This window comes from Prenolepis imparis, unplaced genomic scaffold (assembly GCF_030444845.1).
Source record: "Prenolepis imparis isolate NDT839.2.m4 unplaced genomic scaffold, iyPreImpa1.0 SCAF_3, whole genome shotgun sequence".
Lineage (NCBI taxonomy): Eukaryota > Metazoa > Arthropoda > Insecta > Hymenoptera > Formicidae > Prenolepis > Prenolepis imparis.
Genome location: NW_028141161.1, coordinates 7,016,855 through 7,034,637, shown reverse-complemented (window position 1 = coordinate 7,034,637; position 17,783 = coordinate 7,016,855). Strand labels below are relative to the sequence as shown.

At 29.7% G+C, this 17,783-nt stretch overlaps 1 protein-coding gene across 1 annotated transcript; it reads left to right on the top strand.

The window, feature by feature from the left end:
- The first annotated feature begins 497 nt into the window (after positions 1-497).
- LOC145933956 (neprilysin-1) lies at positions 498-13,857 on the top strand. The gene is made up of 15 exons (XM_083034041.1): positions 498-808; positions 4,156-4,375; positions 6,839-6,946; positions 7,124-7,338; positions 7,853-7,984; positions 8,060-8,158; positions 8,384-8,556; positions 9,301-9,487; positions 9,682-9,858; positions 9,995-10,098; positions 10,199-10,254; positions 11,337-11,626; positions 11,749-11,907; positions 13,166-13,239; positions 13,326-13,857. Exons 1-15 carry the CDS (start codon positions 602-604, stop codon positions 13,423-13,425), a joined length of 2,301 nt encoding a protein of 766 aa, XP_082890167.1. The 5' UTR covers positions 498-601; the 3' UTR covers positions 13,426-13,857.
- The last annotated feature ends 3,926 nt before the right edge of the window (positions 13,858-17,783 follow it).

Below are 17,783 nucleotides of genomic sequence, written 5' to 3'. Positions count from 1 at the left end.
TAATCAAAATTAATTCGAAAATTCTCGTCGAGGAAGTCCATTTCACGTGGACCAAAGAAATAATCTGTAGCAAAAATCTATGTAATTTTCTGTCGAAATCGAACAATATAAAAAAAATCACGTATCTCCCTAATCTCTCAAATAACTTTCGAAGACGCAATTTCCCGCATAACTTAGCATCCGATATTTCAGCTCGAGCTGATGCTTACTAGGTGAGAAAAATTGGTACCGCACCTTCGTGCCGTCGAGGAGGGTTGATAGGGCGGGAAGGGGGGCGAAGAGGGGGCGCGAGGGAACGACGATCGGGGAGATTTAGAGACAGGACGTACGACGGGATTCGGCAAATGTGGCTCTGTGCACGGTGAGCCGGGGTTACGGGGCCCGGGGGGCCCGTCGTGCCGGTGGTGCTGGTGTTGGGGGTGGCGGGGGTGGCAGGGGATTGGGACGGGGGGAGGCGAGCGCGCGGCTGCCCTTGAGCCCCCGCAATTTATGCGCTTCCGGGGCCGCCGGTTCACGCGGCCCCGGGGTGCACGGGGCGACCCTGGCTGCCACCGGGGGCGGCATCGCGGAGGACACTGGTACCGGGCTACCGGACGAGCCGATGATCCACGTGGAGAGATCGACGCACCACCAGGGCACATGGATATGCTGCGCGCCCTGTTACTGGTTGAGAAGGAGCAAGGCCGTGCACAAGGCGCTCCTCACCTTCGCCATGCTGCTGGTCACCAGTCTCCTGGTCACCAGCCCGGTGCTCTTCCTCATCACGACCCTCCCGGAGGGCGAGCAACCCCGTAATTGCGCGTCGTTGGTGGGTATTTTATTTCTTCTATCTCTCCCTTTTTCTCTCTCTCTCTCTCTCTCTCTCTCTCTCTCTCTCTCTCTCTCTTTATATATGTATATAAAATTACTTCTTTAATTATTTCTAATGTCTTATTCTTGTTTCTCGTCTCATGTGTAAAATTAATATATTCCTAATTTATTAATATATATATTAATAAATTAGAAATATATTAATTAATATAATTACTTACTTTAATTAATTATTTTGTTGATTATTTCTAATTTCTGATTCTTGTCTCCCGTCTCATGCAAGATATTAATCTTATATTTCTAATTTATTATTAATAAATTTGAAATATATTTAGGCCCTGCACACAATAGAAAAAAATATAAGGAATAAATATTAAATATTAAGAATAGGAATTTTAAAATAATAAAATCGAAAAGACTAATATAAAAATTCTTCAAACTCGGGTATAAAGGGCTCTTACTTAGCTTATTAGCCTTTACTAGTATTTATATCTGAATTTGTAGTTTTATATCAAAGTCTTTTTGATTTTATTATTTTAAAATAATTTCTATTCTTAATATTTAATATTTATTCCTAATACTTTCTTTGTTGTACGCCTTAATCTTACATATGAGACGGGAAACAAGAATAAGAAATTAGAAGTAATTAAAGAAGTAATTAATTAAAGTATTTAAAGAATTAAAAATTAAAAGAAATTAAAGAAAGAAACATATAATTTTTTATAAAGTTGCATCTACATCTTATTTTTATTATAATTAATAAATTAGATATTTTTATCATATATATATATATATATATATATATATATATATATATACAGGGTGTTAAAAAATTATACAGTCAAATTTTGAAGGAAAATAGAAGATTTCAAAATAAACATTTTTTGTTAATACTATTTTTCTCTACGACGTTTTTAGTTTTATACTACATGGTATATAAAATAGGAGTTTATATTAAACAATATAAACAAACATATAAGTGGAAAAATTAAATTGTATTTTAATCTTGAACAAAACACAGAACAAATATATAAAAGTAATTTACTCATTTTACAGTTAAATGCGAAAAAATTTCTCGATTAACTTTAATACAAAGCGTGACAAACTGAAAAGTCACAAAAACTCATATCTCATATCATGTATTACTAAAACTAAACGTTGTAGAGAAAATTAGTATTAAGAAAAAATATTTATTTTGAAGTCTTCTTTCTCCCTTCAAAGTTTGTCAATCTAATTTTTTAACACCCTGTATATATAGTTACTGATATAATTACTGATGATTTTTATATAAAGGCCATTTTTTGAATTTGAAGATAATTAATTCGGAGAAAATTAATTATGGCAAATATTCCATTAGACAGAACATTGCATATCGCGTTCTAATATATATATATATATATATATATATATATATATATAACAAATTATATATTTATTATACATATATATAATAAATTCCAAATGGCTAATTTGAATTTTTTATTTTATTCGCGTGCGAAAAATCGCAAAACTACACCTAATATATATATATTATTAGGACGCGATATTATTGTGTACATACATATATATATATATATATATATATAATCTTTGTGACATTGAATATAATACACGGGATAGCTTGTGCAAATGTGCAGAGCGTATGACGTGACGCGAATAAGTAATCGTCTTACTTATACGATATGAAACATTAAATAGCTTGGAAACATTAAGTTGCTTGGAAGTCATGAGTAATTTATATCGATCGTTAGGCTTAGTTCGAGGTGAAAAAGGTAAGAAAGTCGGATGTTTAACGAGACTTCGACCGAGCTGAATTCTTGCGATCGACACTTAATCTTAAGCGCGGCGAATTTAGTTAAACTTTATTACGGTAGAAGAGAAAGAGAGAGACAATCTCGAGTTAACAAGAAAAGGAAAGAAAGATTTTTTTAAATTATAAATGGCCAATTTGAATATTTTATTTTATTCGCGCGCGAAAAATCGCGAAATTACACCCAAAAACAGCTGGCCGCGCTTACGATTATTCGCGATATACGTCGTAATATATACCAACGCAAAGCGAAGCCGTATCAGTAGGTAAGGTTTCGAGACGAGTACGTAAAGCTCATCCTCGGTTGAGGTCAGGGTCTTACACATTATCCTGACCTTTAGATTTTTTATTTCTCCTATTCGTGTGTTTGCTTGATAATAAATTTTAATAATTTAAATATATACTATATATAAGAATAATATATTAATATAAAGTAGAGGGAGAATATATTAATGCATATGAGACGGGAAACAATAATAATAGGAATTAAAAGAAATTTAAAAAAAGGAACATATATTTTTTTTATGAAATCGAATCTACGTCTTATTATTATTAAAATGAGCAACTTAGATATTTTTATCATAAAAACATGGAAAATTATTTTTTAAATTTATTTAGATACATGTACATTTAATTTTATGTATATATATTGTTATATATATAATTAATTATATATATATATTGTTAATTATATATAATTAAGTACTATATATATATATATATAAACTATAAAATTATATATATAATTAACTATACAACTATATATATTAATATAATAAAACTATCAGTGTTTACTGTTATCTAAATAAAATTATATAGATGATCATCTAGATGACATTTTGGCGTTATCTTATCTTTATATAGATAATTAAAAAATGTATTATCTATATCTGCATCTTAGATAAAAAAAAAGTGTTATCTTTACTAAATTATCTAAAATAATATTCAGATAATTTGATTTAGAGTTTCATAGCACATGAAAATATTTTAAGTATAGTAGAACTTGAGTAGTAAACGATAAAAACTTATAAATAAAAAACTATGAATATATTTTTATATCTCTTTTATAATTTCCATTTTTTTTATTTTACATTTTTCTTTATTTAGATTTTTTAACTGTTTACATAAGCGAGTTTAAAAATAATATTATCTGGAAGTTATCTAGATGAATCGTCATATAATTTTATCTTTTATCTAGATATATTTAAAACAAAATCATCTTCATCTTATCTAAGATGAATTTACATATTTTTATCTCATCTTTATCTAGCTAATTTTAAAATCATCTAAGCACAACACTGAAAACTATATATATGTATATAATTAAATTATTGAAATTAATTCTTTGATATATCAGTATCGGTCGAAAGAAATTAAAATTAAAATACAAGACATAATATAGAATAAAAAAAGTATTCGCAAACATATCTTGCATTCTTCTTTTAAATACTCGAGCAATAAATTGAGATAATCCAAAAAGTCAATATCAACGTTTTATGAGAGAAGATCATATCTGAAGCAAGGCTGAATTTCAGGATGAAGCTTGTGTCAGAGAGCGAGATGGGCCTGATGGTGTCTGCAATACTGACACTTGCGTGGAAGCTTCAAGGAGAATCTTAGCATCCATGAAACGAGGTGTTGATCCTTGCAAGGATTTTTATAAATTCGCCTGCGGCGGCTTTCGCGATCAACGACCCTATCAACCTAGTGCGAGTTTCAATCTACTTCAAGCACAGACCGACGAATATATACACAGTGAGTGTTTTATATTTACAACTCTTATTACGGAAAATCTTGATCATTTCGTTTAAATGAAGAAAATATGTTCCGTAAGAGACCAGAGCCTGGTTTCATTTTTCATAACATTATATTTCTAACATAACACAATCTATTTATACGGTCCCATCAACCCTTCTGTCAATGAACGGATATCCAAAGCAACTTTAAATGTTGAAAATGTGTCGGAACTTTTCTCCACCCGAAACAAGATACAAAAAACTGTTGTACTCGGAAATTCCTAAAATACAGGATGTAACAAAAATGTGGGCTGCTATTTCAGGAACTTAATCTACTCATCTAAATGAGCAGAAAAAGTTCATATAAAATATATATGTCCAAACAATGCGTCGTTTTCACGTTACATATGTTTGAGTTGAAACTTAAAATTATTACAGAGCGTATTATTTTATTCCCAGTGATATAAAACAGTGGAAAATAATTTTCGTGTCTTAAAGTAATTCATTCTCAAGTAAAATGGGCAAATTGTAAAATTATTCGTAAGCACCTGTCAAGCGTCCTGGCAGAACAAAGAGGGCCAATTAAAAAATTATTTTTGGACATATGTTTATATAAAATTTTTTGCTGATTTCGATGAGTATAATATGCTATTGAAGTAGTAATCCACATTTTTGTTACACTCTGTACGGGAAAGAATTTTCGATGTCCAGTAGCTGCTATAAAGAAATTGTCGCAATGTAATGTATTGAAAACACGCAGTTGGTATCCGGGTACATTGATGAAAAGATGAACAATTATGTATTGGCAGAAGGATTAAAACGCGAAATGGTACTTATGTACAGCTATATAGCAGATCTGCAATAGAGAATAATGGTATCTATAAATAGTTTTGAAGTACAGCATTTCTCTAACGAGAGAAATAAAAACGTATCTTTATAAATAGATATATCCGCTTATAATCTAATTCATGACTAATGATATAAATGAAAGAAATTAATTTTTCACGTCCAAAAAGAAATCGAATTTAAATAAGGGTCAAAGAACCGTACAATGATAGACTTGAAGGGAAATTTGTACACAAATCAATATAACTTTAAATCTCTTTATGTATTGTTTGTAGAAAATTTATTCTCAAAAACGAGATGACGTCCTAAAAATCATTCTAAAAAAATCGAATAATCAAGTATTGATAATGTTTTATCGCTTTCTTTTACATTCTCTCTTTCATTGAAGACGGGGGGGGGGGAGAAGAGAACCGAATAATTTGCGCATGAGATATGAGCTGCAATATATTATTAACCTTCAACGACAGAGAAACACAAAGAGGGACAGAGAATGGACAGACAGAGAACACGACCTCGATTTGGTCGAAGAATCTATCGTGGACACACTTTGGGATGGGAGGGGGTCGACGGGGGGGAATGGGGGGATGGGGTGTCGCCAGCGTGGCTGGCGCCGAGCGACTGGCACCAACTATACTCGCGTGTATAGATCGCCGCCGGAAATAATATAACTGAGTTTGGGGGATCGAAACTCTTAAAGCGGACCTGGATAAATATCGGCAAGGGTTGGAAGCATAGATGCCAGATTTGCAGACGCAACAGCCAAATACAGCCAGTGGATGGGATAGGCTGGCAATGCACAGTTGCTAGAATCCCTAATAGAAGATAGAGTCTGGCCTAGAAGATAAAGATGAAGTGACCAAACTCTTTCGTTGGTTCAGCTCGCAAACCCCTCAAAATAGGGTACATATATATGTATATATATTTGTACTGTGATTTTGAGGGGTCATTTTGAGGGGTTTGCGAGCTGAACCAATAAAAATAGATACGATGAGTGGCCAGACTCTATTTTCTAGGGACTCTATGAGTTGCCAGCCTACCCTCTTTACTGGCTGTATTTGGCTATTGCGTCTGCAAATCTGGCATCTATGGTTGGAAGGTGGTCTGGTCTCCCGATCGCGATTCCGGGGGATTAAATCGATGAAATGAAGGGAGCGCTCCCTTATGTGTAGTCTGCGCCACGTGTTCGCTCAAATGTCATCCAGATTTCGATACCTGGACGGGACGGAAGTGGTTTTTTTTTTCGACTTTCGATGAAAAGTTATCGCTCTTTGATGCTGAAGGAGAAATCGAACGGCCGACTTTGCCGTAACTATAAATAATGCAACGTTAATCGATATGCTATATATATATATATGTGTGTGTTACGCGAGTTGCCTCTATTACTCGCTAGAACACCTACTCCTAACTCTTTAGCGTTTTACGCAACCTTCGAAATACTATTCGCGTGATTCAAGGTCGGCAATTATGCTTGCTTACTAATCAGATCAGATTTAGGAGTGCGATCTTTACCCACTTTGCTTTACGGTTTAACGTATAGCTTTCTTCGCGGTGAAAAAAAAATAGCAACGTGTTTTTCTCTCTTTGAGGTAAAATCACCGGTCGTAAATGTACGTATGTATATATCGTTGTGTTTTAGAAACGTTGGCGAACGAGACAGGACAGATGGTAGCCGCCTTCGAGAAGCTCGGACAATTTTATAACGCTTGTCGAGGGTTCAGGAAGAGACCCGTAAATTTTACACTCGGTGAGTCATTATTTATTATCGATATTTTGAGATAATTGAACGAGAGAAGCTTGACAAATTTGCTAATAAAAAATCGTCTCGTTATTTCGATTGAGAAACTTTTAAATGGGAAATCTTCCAATTAATTTATACGAAGAGGAATAAGAAAAAAAAATCTTTTAATGATATCTGTTCCAGTTTATAAGCTCTTAGACGAACTAGGTGGTTATTTATCGCCGAAAAGCGCGATACCGAACGATATCACTCCTCTGATCTCCGTGTTGCTAAAAGTAAACGGCGCGCCCCTCTTCGACTTATACGTCGACGTAGATCTTTACGATCGCACAAAGTCATCCGTATACCTTGATCTCCCTACCAAGCAACAAAGTCACGAGTTTCTCACAGAGGATCAGGTGAACATTATTCGACGATAGCTTGACTCGAACTTATACAGGGTGTTTCTTAAACAACATGTCAAAAATTCAAGGGGTGATTCCTAGGGTCATTTTATGAAAATTTATAATGTAGCGTTCAAAGAACTTTTTTGTTGTTACCAGTGATGCCAGAATAAAAATATTGTATTAATAAAAATAAAAATATAATAAAAATATTGTATTTCTTTTGTAAATTTTTATCGCTCTGTATCTTCGAAACAAAGCGATTTTCGAAAAATCATCAGAGATATATAAAATGACCCAAGGAATCACCCCTTGAATTTTTAACATATATTTAAGAAACACCCTGTAAAGTTTATTACTAAAAAAAAGAGTTAATATAAAGAGTTACCAATTTTGTTTTTTAATTATTTATTCTCGAAAACATACAATTATTATTTTTTTTTTATTTTTATTTTTGTTTTTTATTTTTTTATTTTAATTTTTTTATTATAAATGTGATTTTTTATTATTATTATTTTTTTTTTTTTAGAAAAACGGAGACGTACAAAGATTGGGTAGAATTCAAGAGATTGTTCGAGAATTCTTGCCGAAAAACACAAGTCTCATAGATCAATCGGCGGAGACGAATCTGCTTTTGCAGTTTTGCTTATCGCTAGAGAAGGTGAGAAGAAAATAAAAGAAAGCTTTATAGCCTGCGTATGAATAAATTAAATATCGTGCAAATTCGTCGTTTCAGATTTATCCGAAGCACAAAGACTTGTACAACTGGGTGGACGTTGATCAGAGGGTGTACGTTGCTTATAACGTGTCTTATCTTCAGGAAAACTTTAGTTACGTATGTACATATATACTGATTTAATAAGTATTTTAATTTTTTTAACCGCGTTAATAGTGACGAATTAAAAAACGAAAGCAATTTTATCACATATATACGATAAAAAAGTCTCATTAAAAAACGTAATAAGACACTTATCGAGGCACATTTGCCTATATTTGGCTTAGAATAATTTTTTCTTGAAGGGAAACGATTTTATTTGATTTATTCTATTCCCGAATATAGATAAGATGGAAATCGTTGCTGAATACAACGTTACGCCGACGTATCGATCCGCACGATGATAATAACGACACGAATCACGGACCGACATCCGAGGATCAGCAGATCTATGTCTACGTCACGACCCCACGTTATTTACGTAGTCTCGGCAAATTATTGAATCGCTCCTCCAAACGGTACGATATTTTCTCACCCCCGTAAAATAAGCACATAATTTATCAAATTAATTTGTATAAAAATGTCCTGAGAATAATTATTAATTAAATCAATTAAAAATATATATTAATATTTAAAATTAAACCTAAATTAATTAACTTAAACATAATTAAATAAGTATTTATATTTAATTATAAACATAATTTAAAAACGCAATTAATTATATAAACATAATAAAATTAAACTTAAATTAATTAATTAAAAACATAATAAAATATATATTTATATTTAAATATGAAAAACGCAATTAATTATTATAAACATAATGAAATTAAACTTAAATTAATTAATTAAAAACAATTAAATAGATATTTATATTTTAATTAATTTATATTTAATTAAAAACAATTAAAAAGGCAATTAATTACAAGCATAATGAAATAAAACTTAAATTAATTAATAAAAACATAATAAAATTTTTAAAAAATTTAATTAATTATAAACATAATAAAATTTAAAAAAACTTAATTAATTATAAACATAATTAAACATATATTTAAATTAAAATTAAATTAGAGATTAAATATAACTCTCTCAATGCTAGTGAGCTTAGCTATTAATTAGTATTGAAAAAAATCGATAACAACACGTGCGTTATACTTTTAATATAATAATTATATATCTCGTAAAATATATATATTTTATATATATATTTATTTAAATATATATGTTTATTTTGATTGATTTGATTATAAATTGCGAAGGATTATTCATAACGGATTGCTGTTACTCTACGCTGTGGACACGTTGCACGATATCATGAACGTTAGCGTTATTAAAGATTGGGAAGCTTCCTGCTACATATTAACCAAAAGCGTCTTTAGCGAAGCGATCAGTGCGCTTTACGTGCGACAGTACGCGCCAAGATATTTGGAGACTTTGGTTAACAGGGTAATTTTTCTATCTCGATTTAATTTACTTTTAATTGCTTAAATTTCTCAATGAACTTACAACGAACACTTATATACGTCTATATTCTTCGTAGTATTTAACAGTATTTAAAATACGATATTTAAAGACTTAATGATTTTCTTCTCCTTTTTTTTATCATGCAACTGTCGTTTTAATGTCAAAATCATCTGCAGGTGGCCGTATTGTTCGAACGCGTGAAAGAAACGATAGCCGAACGTATATTGGTGAAGTCGTGGCTCGACGATGAGACCAGAGCACAAGCTTTGCTAAAACTGAACTCCTTACGGGGTCGATTTCAAGTATCGCCAGCTTTCTACAACGATACCTTGCTGAATCGCGAGATGGCTGAGGTGAGAGATTTTTTTTTTTTTTAGAAATAGTCGTGAGTTGAAAGAACGATCACTCATCTTCGATCGTGTGATTGATTGCTTACGATATAAATAATAACCTTCTCTATTATAAGCAGATATTGTCTTCTGTCTACAGGTCGTGATTGATTCGAATGATTTTATTGCCACCGTCCTGAGAAGGTTTCGTCAAATTCGGAGACCAGAGGAGCAAAGTCCCTTACGAAGAAATGCGATAGAAAGGTGAAGAAAAGTCTCTCACTTTTCCCTCTCCCTCCCCATAAGTTACAAAATTAAACTTGTTAAAGGTTTCTCTGTATAAATCATGGATTTAAATTTTCAGACGCCATTATCCTTACTCTGTGCACGCCTATTACGAATCTTCAACAAATACGATCAGTAAGTGTTATTATTAAACAGATAAATACATACATACATGTACACGGAAAAAATTTTCTCTTAAAAATTATACCCTAAAAATCGTAGTAAACGTGGAGACACAAAAATATGGCATTTCAAAGTATTTTATATAATTTTTTAAATTTATTAATATATGTTCTATATAATAGAATATTAAATGCATTTGGTTAAATCTTATTAAAGTAATGCTTGCAAAATTTTAATAATTTATTAATAATTAATGATAATTAATTCAATAATTTATTATTAATTTTCAAAATGTTAAAGAATTATAGATGTTAATAAAGTTTCATTTTTTAAAGAGAAAAAATGCAAAGTAATAGAAATATAAAATACAGGATGTTAAAAAATTAGACCGACAAACTTTAAAGGAAAAAAGAAGACTTCAAAATAAACATTTTTTGTTAATATATACTAATTTTCATACTACATACTAATTTTTCTCTACAACGTTTAGTTTTAATACTACCTAATATGAGATATGAGTTTGTGACTTTTCAGTTTGTCACCTTTGTATTGAAGTTAATAGAGGGTTTTTTGAGTTTTTGAGGTTTTTTACTGTAAAAAGGGTGAATTACTTTTATGTATTTATTCCGTGTTTTGTTCAAGATTAAAATACAATTTAATTTTTCCACTTATATGTTTGTTTACTATTTAAGTTACAAACTCCTATTTTATATATACCATGTAGTATAAAACTAAAAATATCGTAGAGAAAAAATATTTAGTATTAATAAAAAATGTTTATTTCAAAGTCTTCTATTTCCCTTCAAAATTTATCGGTCTAATTTTTGAACACCCTGTATATTGTATAAATTTTATAAATGCAATGTACGAAATTTCTTATTAATAATATTTTTTTTAAATACAGTCTATATTTATAAGGAAATACGTATAGAAATTTTACCATGCAGCCACCATTACGTAATATTTACGTATATGCTGAGTCCCAAGGTTACTAAAACTATGAGAAAATTAATAACAAAATTTACGTAAAAATTTACGGAAAAATTTTCTCCGTGTAGTGTCGAGCAATTTTAATAAAATTGTCCTTATTAAAGGAATTCCTTTGGTTATGATGATATCGTGGACATGGTCATGGGACGGTGGACCGGCTTATGCGGTTCACGCTACGCTAGGATCAGTGATCGCTCACGAGATTCTCCACGCCTTTGATTTTCACCGTCGTAAATCGCCCGTAGATCCAGATAATCTAAATATTGACGAATGGCTCTGGATCACGCCGGACTCTTGGAAGCGATTGGAGACTAGGATAGAGTGCGTCGCGAGATTTTACGCCCGAGGTTTCTGGCGTAAGGTTCAGTCTTACGGAAGTGACGTTGCTGTACAGGTGCGTTAATTTAACGTAATTAAATTTAATGTAACGTAAATTTAAAAGAAAGCACAAAGATGCTGCTCGTGACGATATAAATAAAATAAAAGTGTATTGTTTGAATTTACGATTTTGCGCAGTTTGATTGGAATATGACGAGAAATGAGATTGTCGCGGATATCGGGGCTCTACAAATTTCTCACAGAACTTGGCACACTTTGACAAATGGGAAGGATCGAAGTCTCCCTAAACTAGAAGGGCTCCGTCCAAGCCAACTTTTTTTCATAAGTGCCGCTCAGGTAAAAATTCTCTCTTTTTTACATATTTTCTTCTATTTTCTTCTTTTTATTTCTATATTTCATCTTTTTCATGAATAAAAAAAAGACGTCTTCTCTATCGTGTGTGTGAACTTATTATGAGAATATATGATCTCATATTTCTAAAAACTCTTTCTAATAAAAAGTATTCAAAACTTCATATAAAGCAAAAAATAAAAATTTTTTAAATAGTAGAATATAGAGTAGAATACAAAAAATATTACTTTTATAAATATATAAATTATTACAATTTATTATATATATATATATATATATATATATATATATATATTATAAGTTTATGTAAATTTTTACAATTTCTTCGCAATTTATTTGTTTATATTATATACAAGGTGGGTCATTTTAATCAATCCACTGAAGTATTTCAGAGCTCTTAAGTTTAAGATAAAAATGTTTCAAATAAAAGTTATTTGGTGTTGAGGGGGTCATTTGATAGTGATTTGACTTTGAATCGAAGTCCAGAGGGTTATTTCAAGGTTAACTTTATTGTTTTAAATGGAACTACTATCATTTTTTTTTAAATCGATTCCTTACAATATTTGGCATAAAAAGTTATAAGGGTGAGACCAAAAAATGAATAGTTTATGAGATATTTTGTAATTTAATGTGACATAATTTTACATAAACTACGAAATATCTTGTAAAACATTCATTTTCCAATACTCTTATCTTAATACTTTTATGCAAAATAATGAGAAGAATTAATTAATGCAAAGAAAACACATTGTTTTTAAGAAAAAAAATATGTAACTGCTAGTTGCAATTTACATATTTTTTCTTAAAAACAACTGTATATTTTTTTACACCAATTGATTACTTTGTGCATTATTTTGCGCATAAAAGTATTGAAATAAAATCATCAATAAATGAACCCACTCTTAATTTTTTATGCCAAATATTGCAAGGAATCGATTTAAATAAAAAAATTAGTGATTCCATTAAAAAAAATCAAGTTGACCTTGAAATAACCCTCTGGATTTTGATTCAAAGTCAAATAAAAATTATCATCAGATGACCCCTTCAACACCAAATAATTTTTACTTGAAACATTTTTGTCTTAAACTTAAGAACTCTGAAATATTCCAGTGGATTGATTAAAATGGCCCACCCTGTATATATGGCATCGAGATTCTACTGCGTCTTTTTTTGTTAGCTACATTTCTTTTTTCTAAAATAATATCAAACATTAAATATCAACATGAAAAAATAATACTTTTAGGTGTACTGTGTTAACATGACTGCCGAGGCCTATGTCTCTTCCGTTGAATCCGACTATCGTCTACCTCCAGAAAGGTATATATATGTTTTTTTCGCTTCTAATTTTTTTATCGAAATCGAATAAAGTATAAATAACAATTGATTTGTACATTTTTTTTCAGGATCAACGGTATAATGATGAATTCTCAAGCATTTGCGGAGGCGTTTCGCTGTCCACTTGGAGCAAAAATGAACCCCCCTAATAAATGCACCGTCTGGTGATAATTATACACATATATTCGTCAATATGTGAGTACATGTCGCGTCAATTTTGCAATAAACCGCCTACACTTTGCTTCTTGTTCCGTAATTAAAACGAATCGCGCAGATTGTTTCAGAATTAGTACTATATAGGAATAAATATTTGTCTCTCTTTCTCTACGTGGAAATTAATAAAACTTAACTCATTAAAGGTTGCAATTATAATATAAAAAATTTTAATCATGAATCATAATAATTGTTTTTCTCTTAAAAAGATCTCAGATTAATATTAAAATTATTAAATGGACAGCTCTTGCCTTGTATCTGAACATTTTTTGGTTGTTTTTTACTATTTATTACAAATTAAATTACTTAATTTTTAGAAATAAGTAGAAATTATTTCTCGCAATCTTTATTTTTTTTTAATCTTTAAAAAGTATAAAAATATATATATAGACACAGGAATTTTAATAAAAATTAAAAATTAAAAATATTATTATTAATTCAATTATATAATAAAATAATAATACAATTTATTTTTGAAAAATTATTTTAAATAAATTAACATTTATTTTCAAGATAAAGCAATTCATTGTTATTTGTTTACATTGCGTAATAAGTTATATATATGTTTATAAAGTAAAAAAAGGGCTGTTAATAAACAAATTTTCGAAGATTGATGAAAAATATCGTAGAATAAACTTGTTCCGAGATAATTGTCGCTTTTTTAAAGCTAAATTTTTATAGAATTCTCATATAAGAATTATCAAATAAATATTTAAAAATTATTATCCACCCGTGAAGCAAATGTCAAAGAGAATAAATTCAAATCGATTATACATTGCAATGAATTGCGAGAAATTGTAAAGATTTACATCGACTTATAATTATACAATAAATTGTAATGATTTATATAAGATATAAACATATATAGCAAATATAAATCGGCAATGTCTAATGATATGAGCACGTTATCAACAAAAATTGAGTTCATAGCATAAATATATATGATAAGCAATTATATAATGCAATAAATTATTTATTAATATATAAATAATTAATAGATAAAATAAATATTGTTATATTACGGTGCTCTAAAAAATATAAATAGAAGTATAATATGTAATATAATAGAAATCTGTGATACATCTCGAATATTTTTTTAAATTCTTGGCAAATTCATTTTTTGTTGATAACGTCAGATGCTACCGATATAAGAAAAAAGTAAGTTTGCTACATACTTAATATACTTTTAAGCATTCTCTCTGCTTTAGCTTTAGCTACAGAGAAAAAATACTTATATTCGATTGAAATGTTCATAAATTTGCCTTATGTAAACTATATATATATACATAAACCAAACGTGCTTTAACGTAATTTCTTTGATTAAAAATGTATATCGATTTTTCTTCATCAACATTATTCGTTTGATCTTTTTTCATATATGTATAATTTTCTAGATATTAGATATTTCAATAATTGAATTATAAATTAAAGTTATTAAGTCTATTTAAAAAACTGAATAAAATCCAGATTTTGTTACTAATTCAAAATTTTAATATTATTTAAAAGCTATAAATTTACACAAAGTATACGAGATGAGTGTAGAAATCGATTGTAATAATTGATTGATTAATATTTTAGATCGGAATCTTTGAAAGTAAATTATTATCATTAAGCATACAAATCTCACTCAATTTATTTTAATTAAAATGACGCCAACGAAATAAAATCTTGCCTTAAACGCCTTAAATAATTTTTTTTGCAATAGCATGGGATAATATATATATATTTCCAGACATATAGTCTGTTATACTGTTTGAGAAATATTTTAGAAATTGTGTGATGTATGTTGTAAGCTATTATACGGATTACACTGTTTTAAGGATTACGCTATTTATATTTCCTATCACAATTCGTAAATATTGCTTAATATAATTAGATAATTCTAGTATACATATACGATTTGTAAAACTTTCGGCTCGAAACGTGTTCGTAGATATGTTTCAAAAATATGATAATATATATTTTTCCTCTCGTAGAAAAAAAGATGCAAAAAAATAGAAGCGTGAAAAAAAATATATATATATGATTTTAGATATATGCGGTGTTACAATTAAATATACGAGTTTTATCGTCTAAAACGAGATATTGAAAGAAGTAATGCTTCTCTCCTTTAATATTCTTGTATTTTAATTTGTTTCAATTTCTATATAGTTAATTCATTATAAAATTTGTAGATTATAACAAATATGTGTTACGCGGAATGAATGAAAAACTGCATGTATAAGAAATTATAACTTTAAATACAAAAAATATTTATATAGCAACATAAAAGTTTTGATTTTATTAAAAAATAAACTAATTTAATATATAATTTCCAAATATTCTAAATATTCTTTTGAATGTTTGTATAATTTGTTCTAGACGTTATTATTGATAATAGTGTTATCGATAATATATATAAATAATAAGTTCGCATGATGAATTGCTGGGATGATTCGGGAATTTGAATTAACATAATCGATAATAAATATCACAAAATAATTAATGTTTTTTTTTTGTTAAAAAAATTAACTGTGGATTTAACATTAAAACAATAATGATGTGTTTGATTTGATATATAGATGAGATATACAATGGAAAAAAATCTCTATACAAGATATTTCTATAAAATGTCGACATTTTCAAATATGAAAATGTAAAAAAGTAACAGTTTTTTTATATTAATTATTAAATAAAATGCATGAAATTATACCCACAATAGTATTATTTTTGGTAAATATTGACAAAAGGGGACCCAGCCCCAATCACCTTGACCTTGACATATGTTGTCAAGGTCATAGGCCTGAGTAACCTCCAACAAATTTTAGCCATCGCTCCTTCTTAAGAAGAAAGTTATTAACAAAAAAAAGATTTGTAAAAATTAAAATTTGTACGTAATCTAACATTGAAAAACTTGATGACAGATTGAAAAGTAAGATCTAACAACCTTTCACTTGGACGAATCAAACAAGACTGTCTCAACATGAAAATTCACAAATACAGAACATAAAAAATAAACACGAGAAAACTTCGCAATGCATCCCCTACCGGCGGGGAGGGTGCGGGAGGGGGGCCAAAGGCCCCCTTGCACCCCCCCCCCCCGTGTGTGTGTGTGTATACGTTTGTGATATTTTAAATTTTCTTTGCAATTTTTTTTATTAATAACTTTTTATTAAACAACAAGCGACGGCTAAAATTTGTTGGAGATTACTCAGTTTTATGACCTTGACAACATATGTCAAGGTCAAGGTGATTGGGGCTGGGTCCCCTTTTGTCAATATTTACCTTATTTTTTTTTAATATATATATACAATATAATAATTCGAGAATATTATTTTTATTGCACACACAATATGCAGAAATAAGTATATATTATAATATCGATGGTACTATAATTATACAAACAATATATGCAACATACCTGGCAATGATTGTGCGACAATTGATCTATCTTTTTCCCGTACTTTGATTAGGAAGATAACTTGAAAGTGTGGGAGGACTTCGATTCTGAATATATACGAAAGTTCGATTGTACACGTTTTAATGCATCGTAGGCGAACTGATATACTGTATAAAAACGCTCGTGATAACTTTTTAAGATTCACTTTTCGACACTATAATAATACGTTAAAAATACACAACGTTCCAACGTGAACGTATGTAGACTTGTAGACTTGTAGACTTGTAGAGTTATCGAATAAAGCAAGTTGGATCGATTCGAGATCGATTAATGACGTGACTGACCAATCACAGCCATTAATTCAGAGAAATGGCTGTGATTGGTCAATGACGTCATTGATCGATCTCAGGTCGATCAAACCCGCTTTATTTGAAAACGCTATTAATATTGGCTATATATGTATATATTTGTCTCTAAGAAAGAAAGAAAATTGCAAATTATTTTCATTTATTTCCTTTACGTTAGTAAAGGATAGAGATACAATAAAATCGAAGTATCAAAATAATCGGAGCAGCGAATTTTTTATAATTAATAAATGGCTCAACATAGAATAATTTTAAAATATATCAAACTAGTACGAGAGAAAATAAAATTCAATTTATATTATTTATTCTTATAAATTCTCTAAATTCAAACAAAAAAACCATATATTATTTGAAACCGCGCTCTGTATTGTAGAAACGAAATGGAAAAACAAGAAATGTATAATTTATATACATCAAAGGTTTATTATTGACTAAAGAACAAATTAATAGTGAGGGATCAATGCGTTTTATAAATGCTATAATTCGCGCACTTTACATTAATAACGATTGCAATAATTACAATACAGTAATATATAATAATTATAATATTAGTACCTTGTTAAAATGCA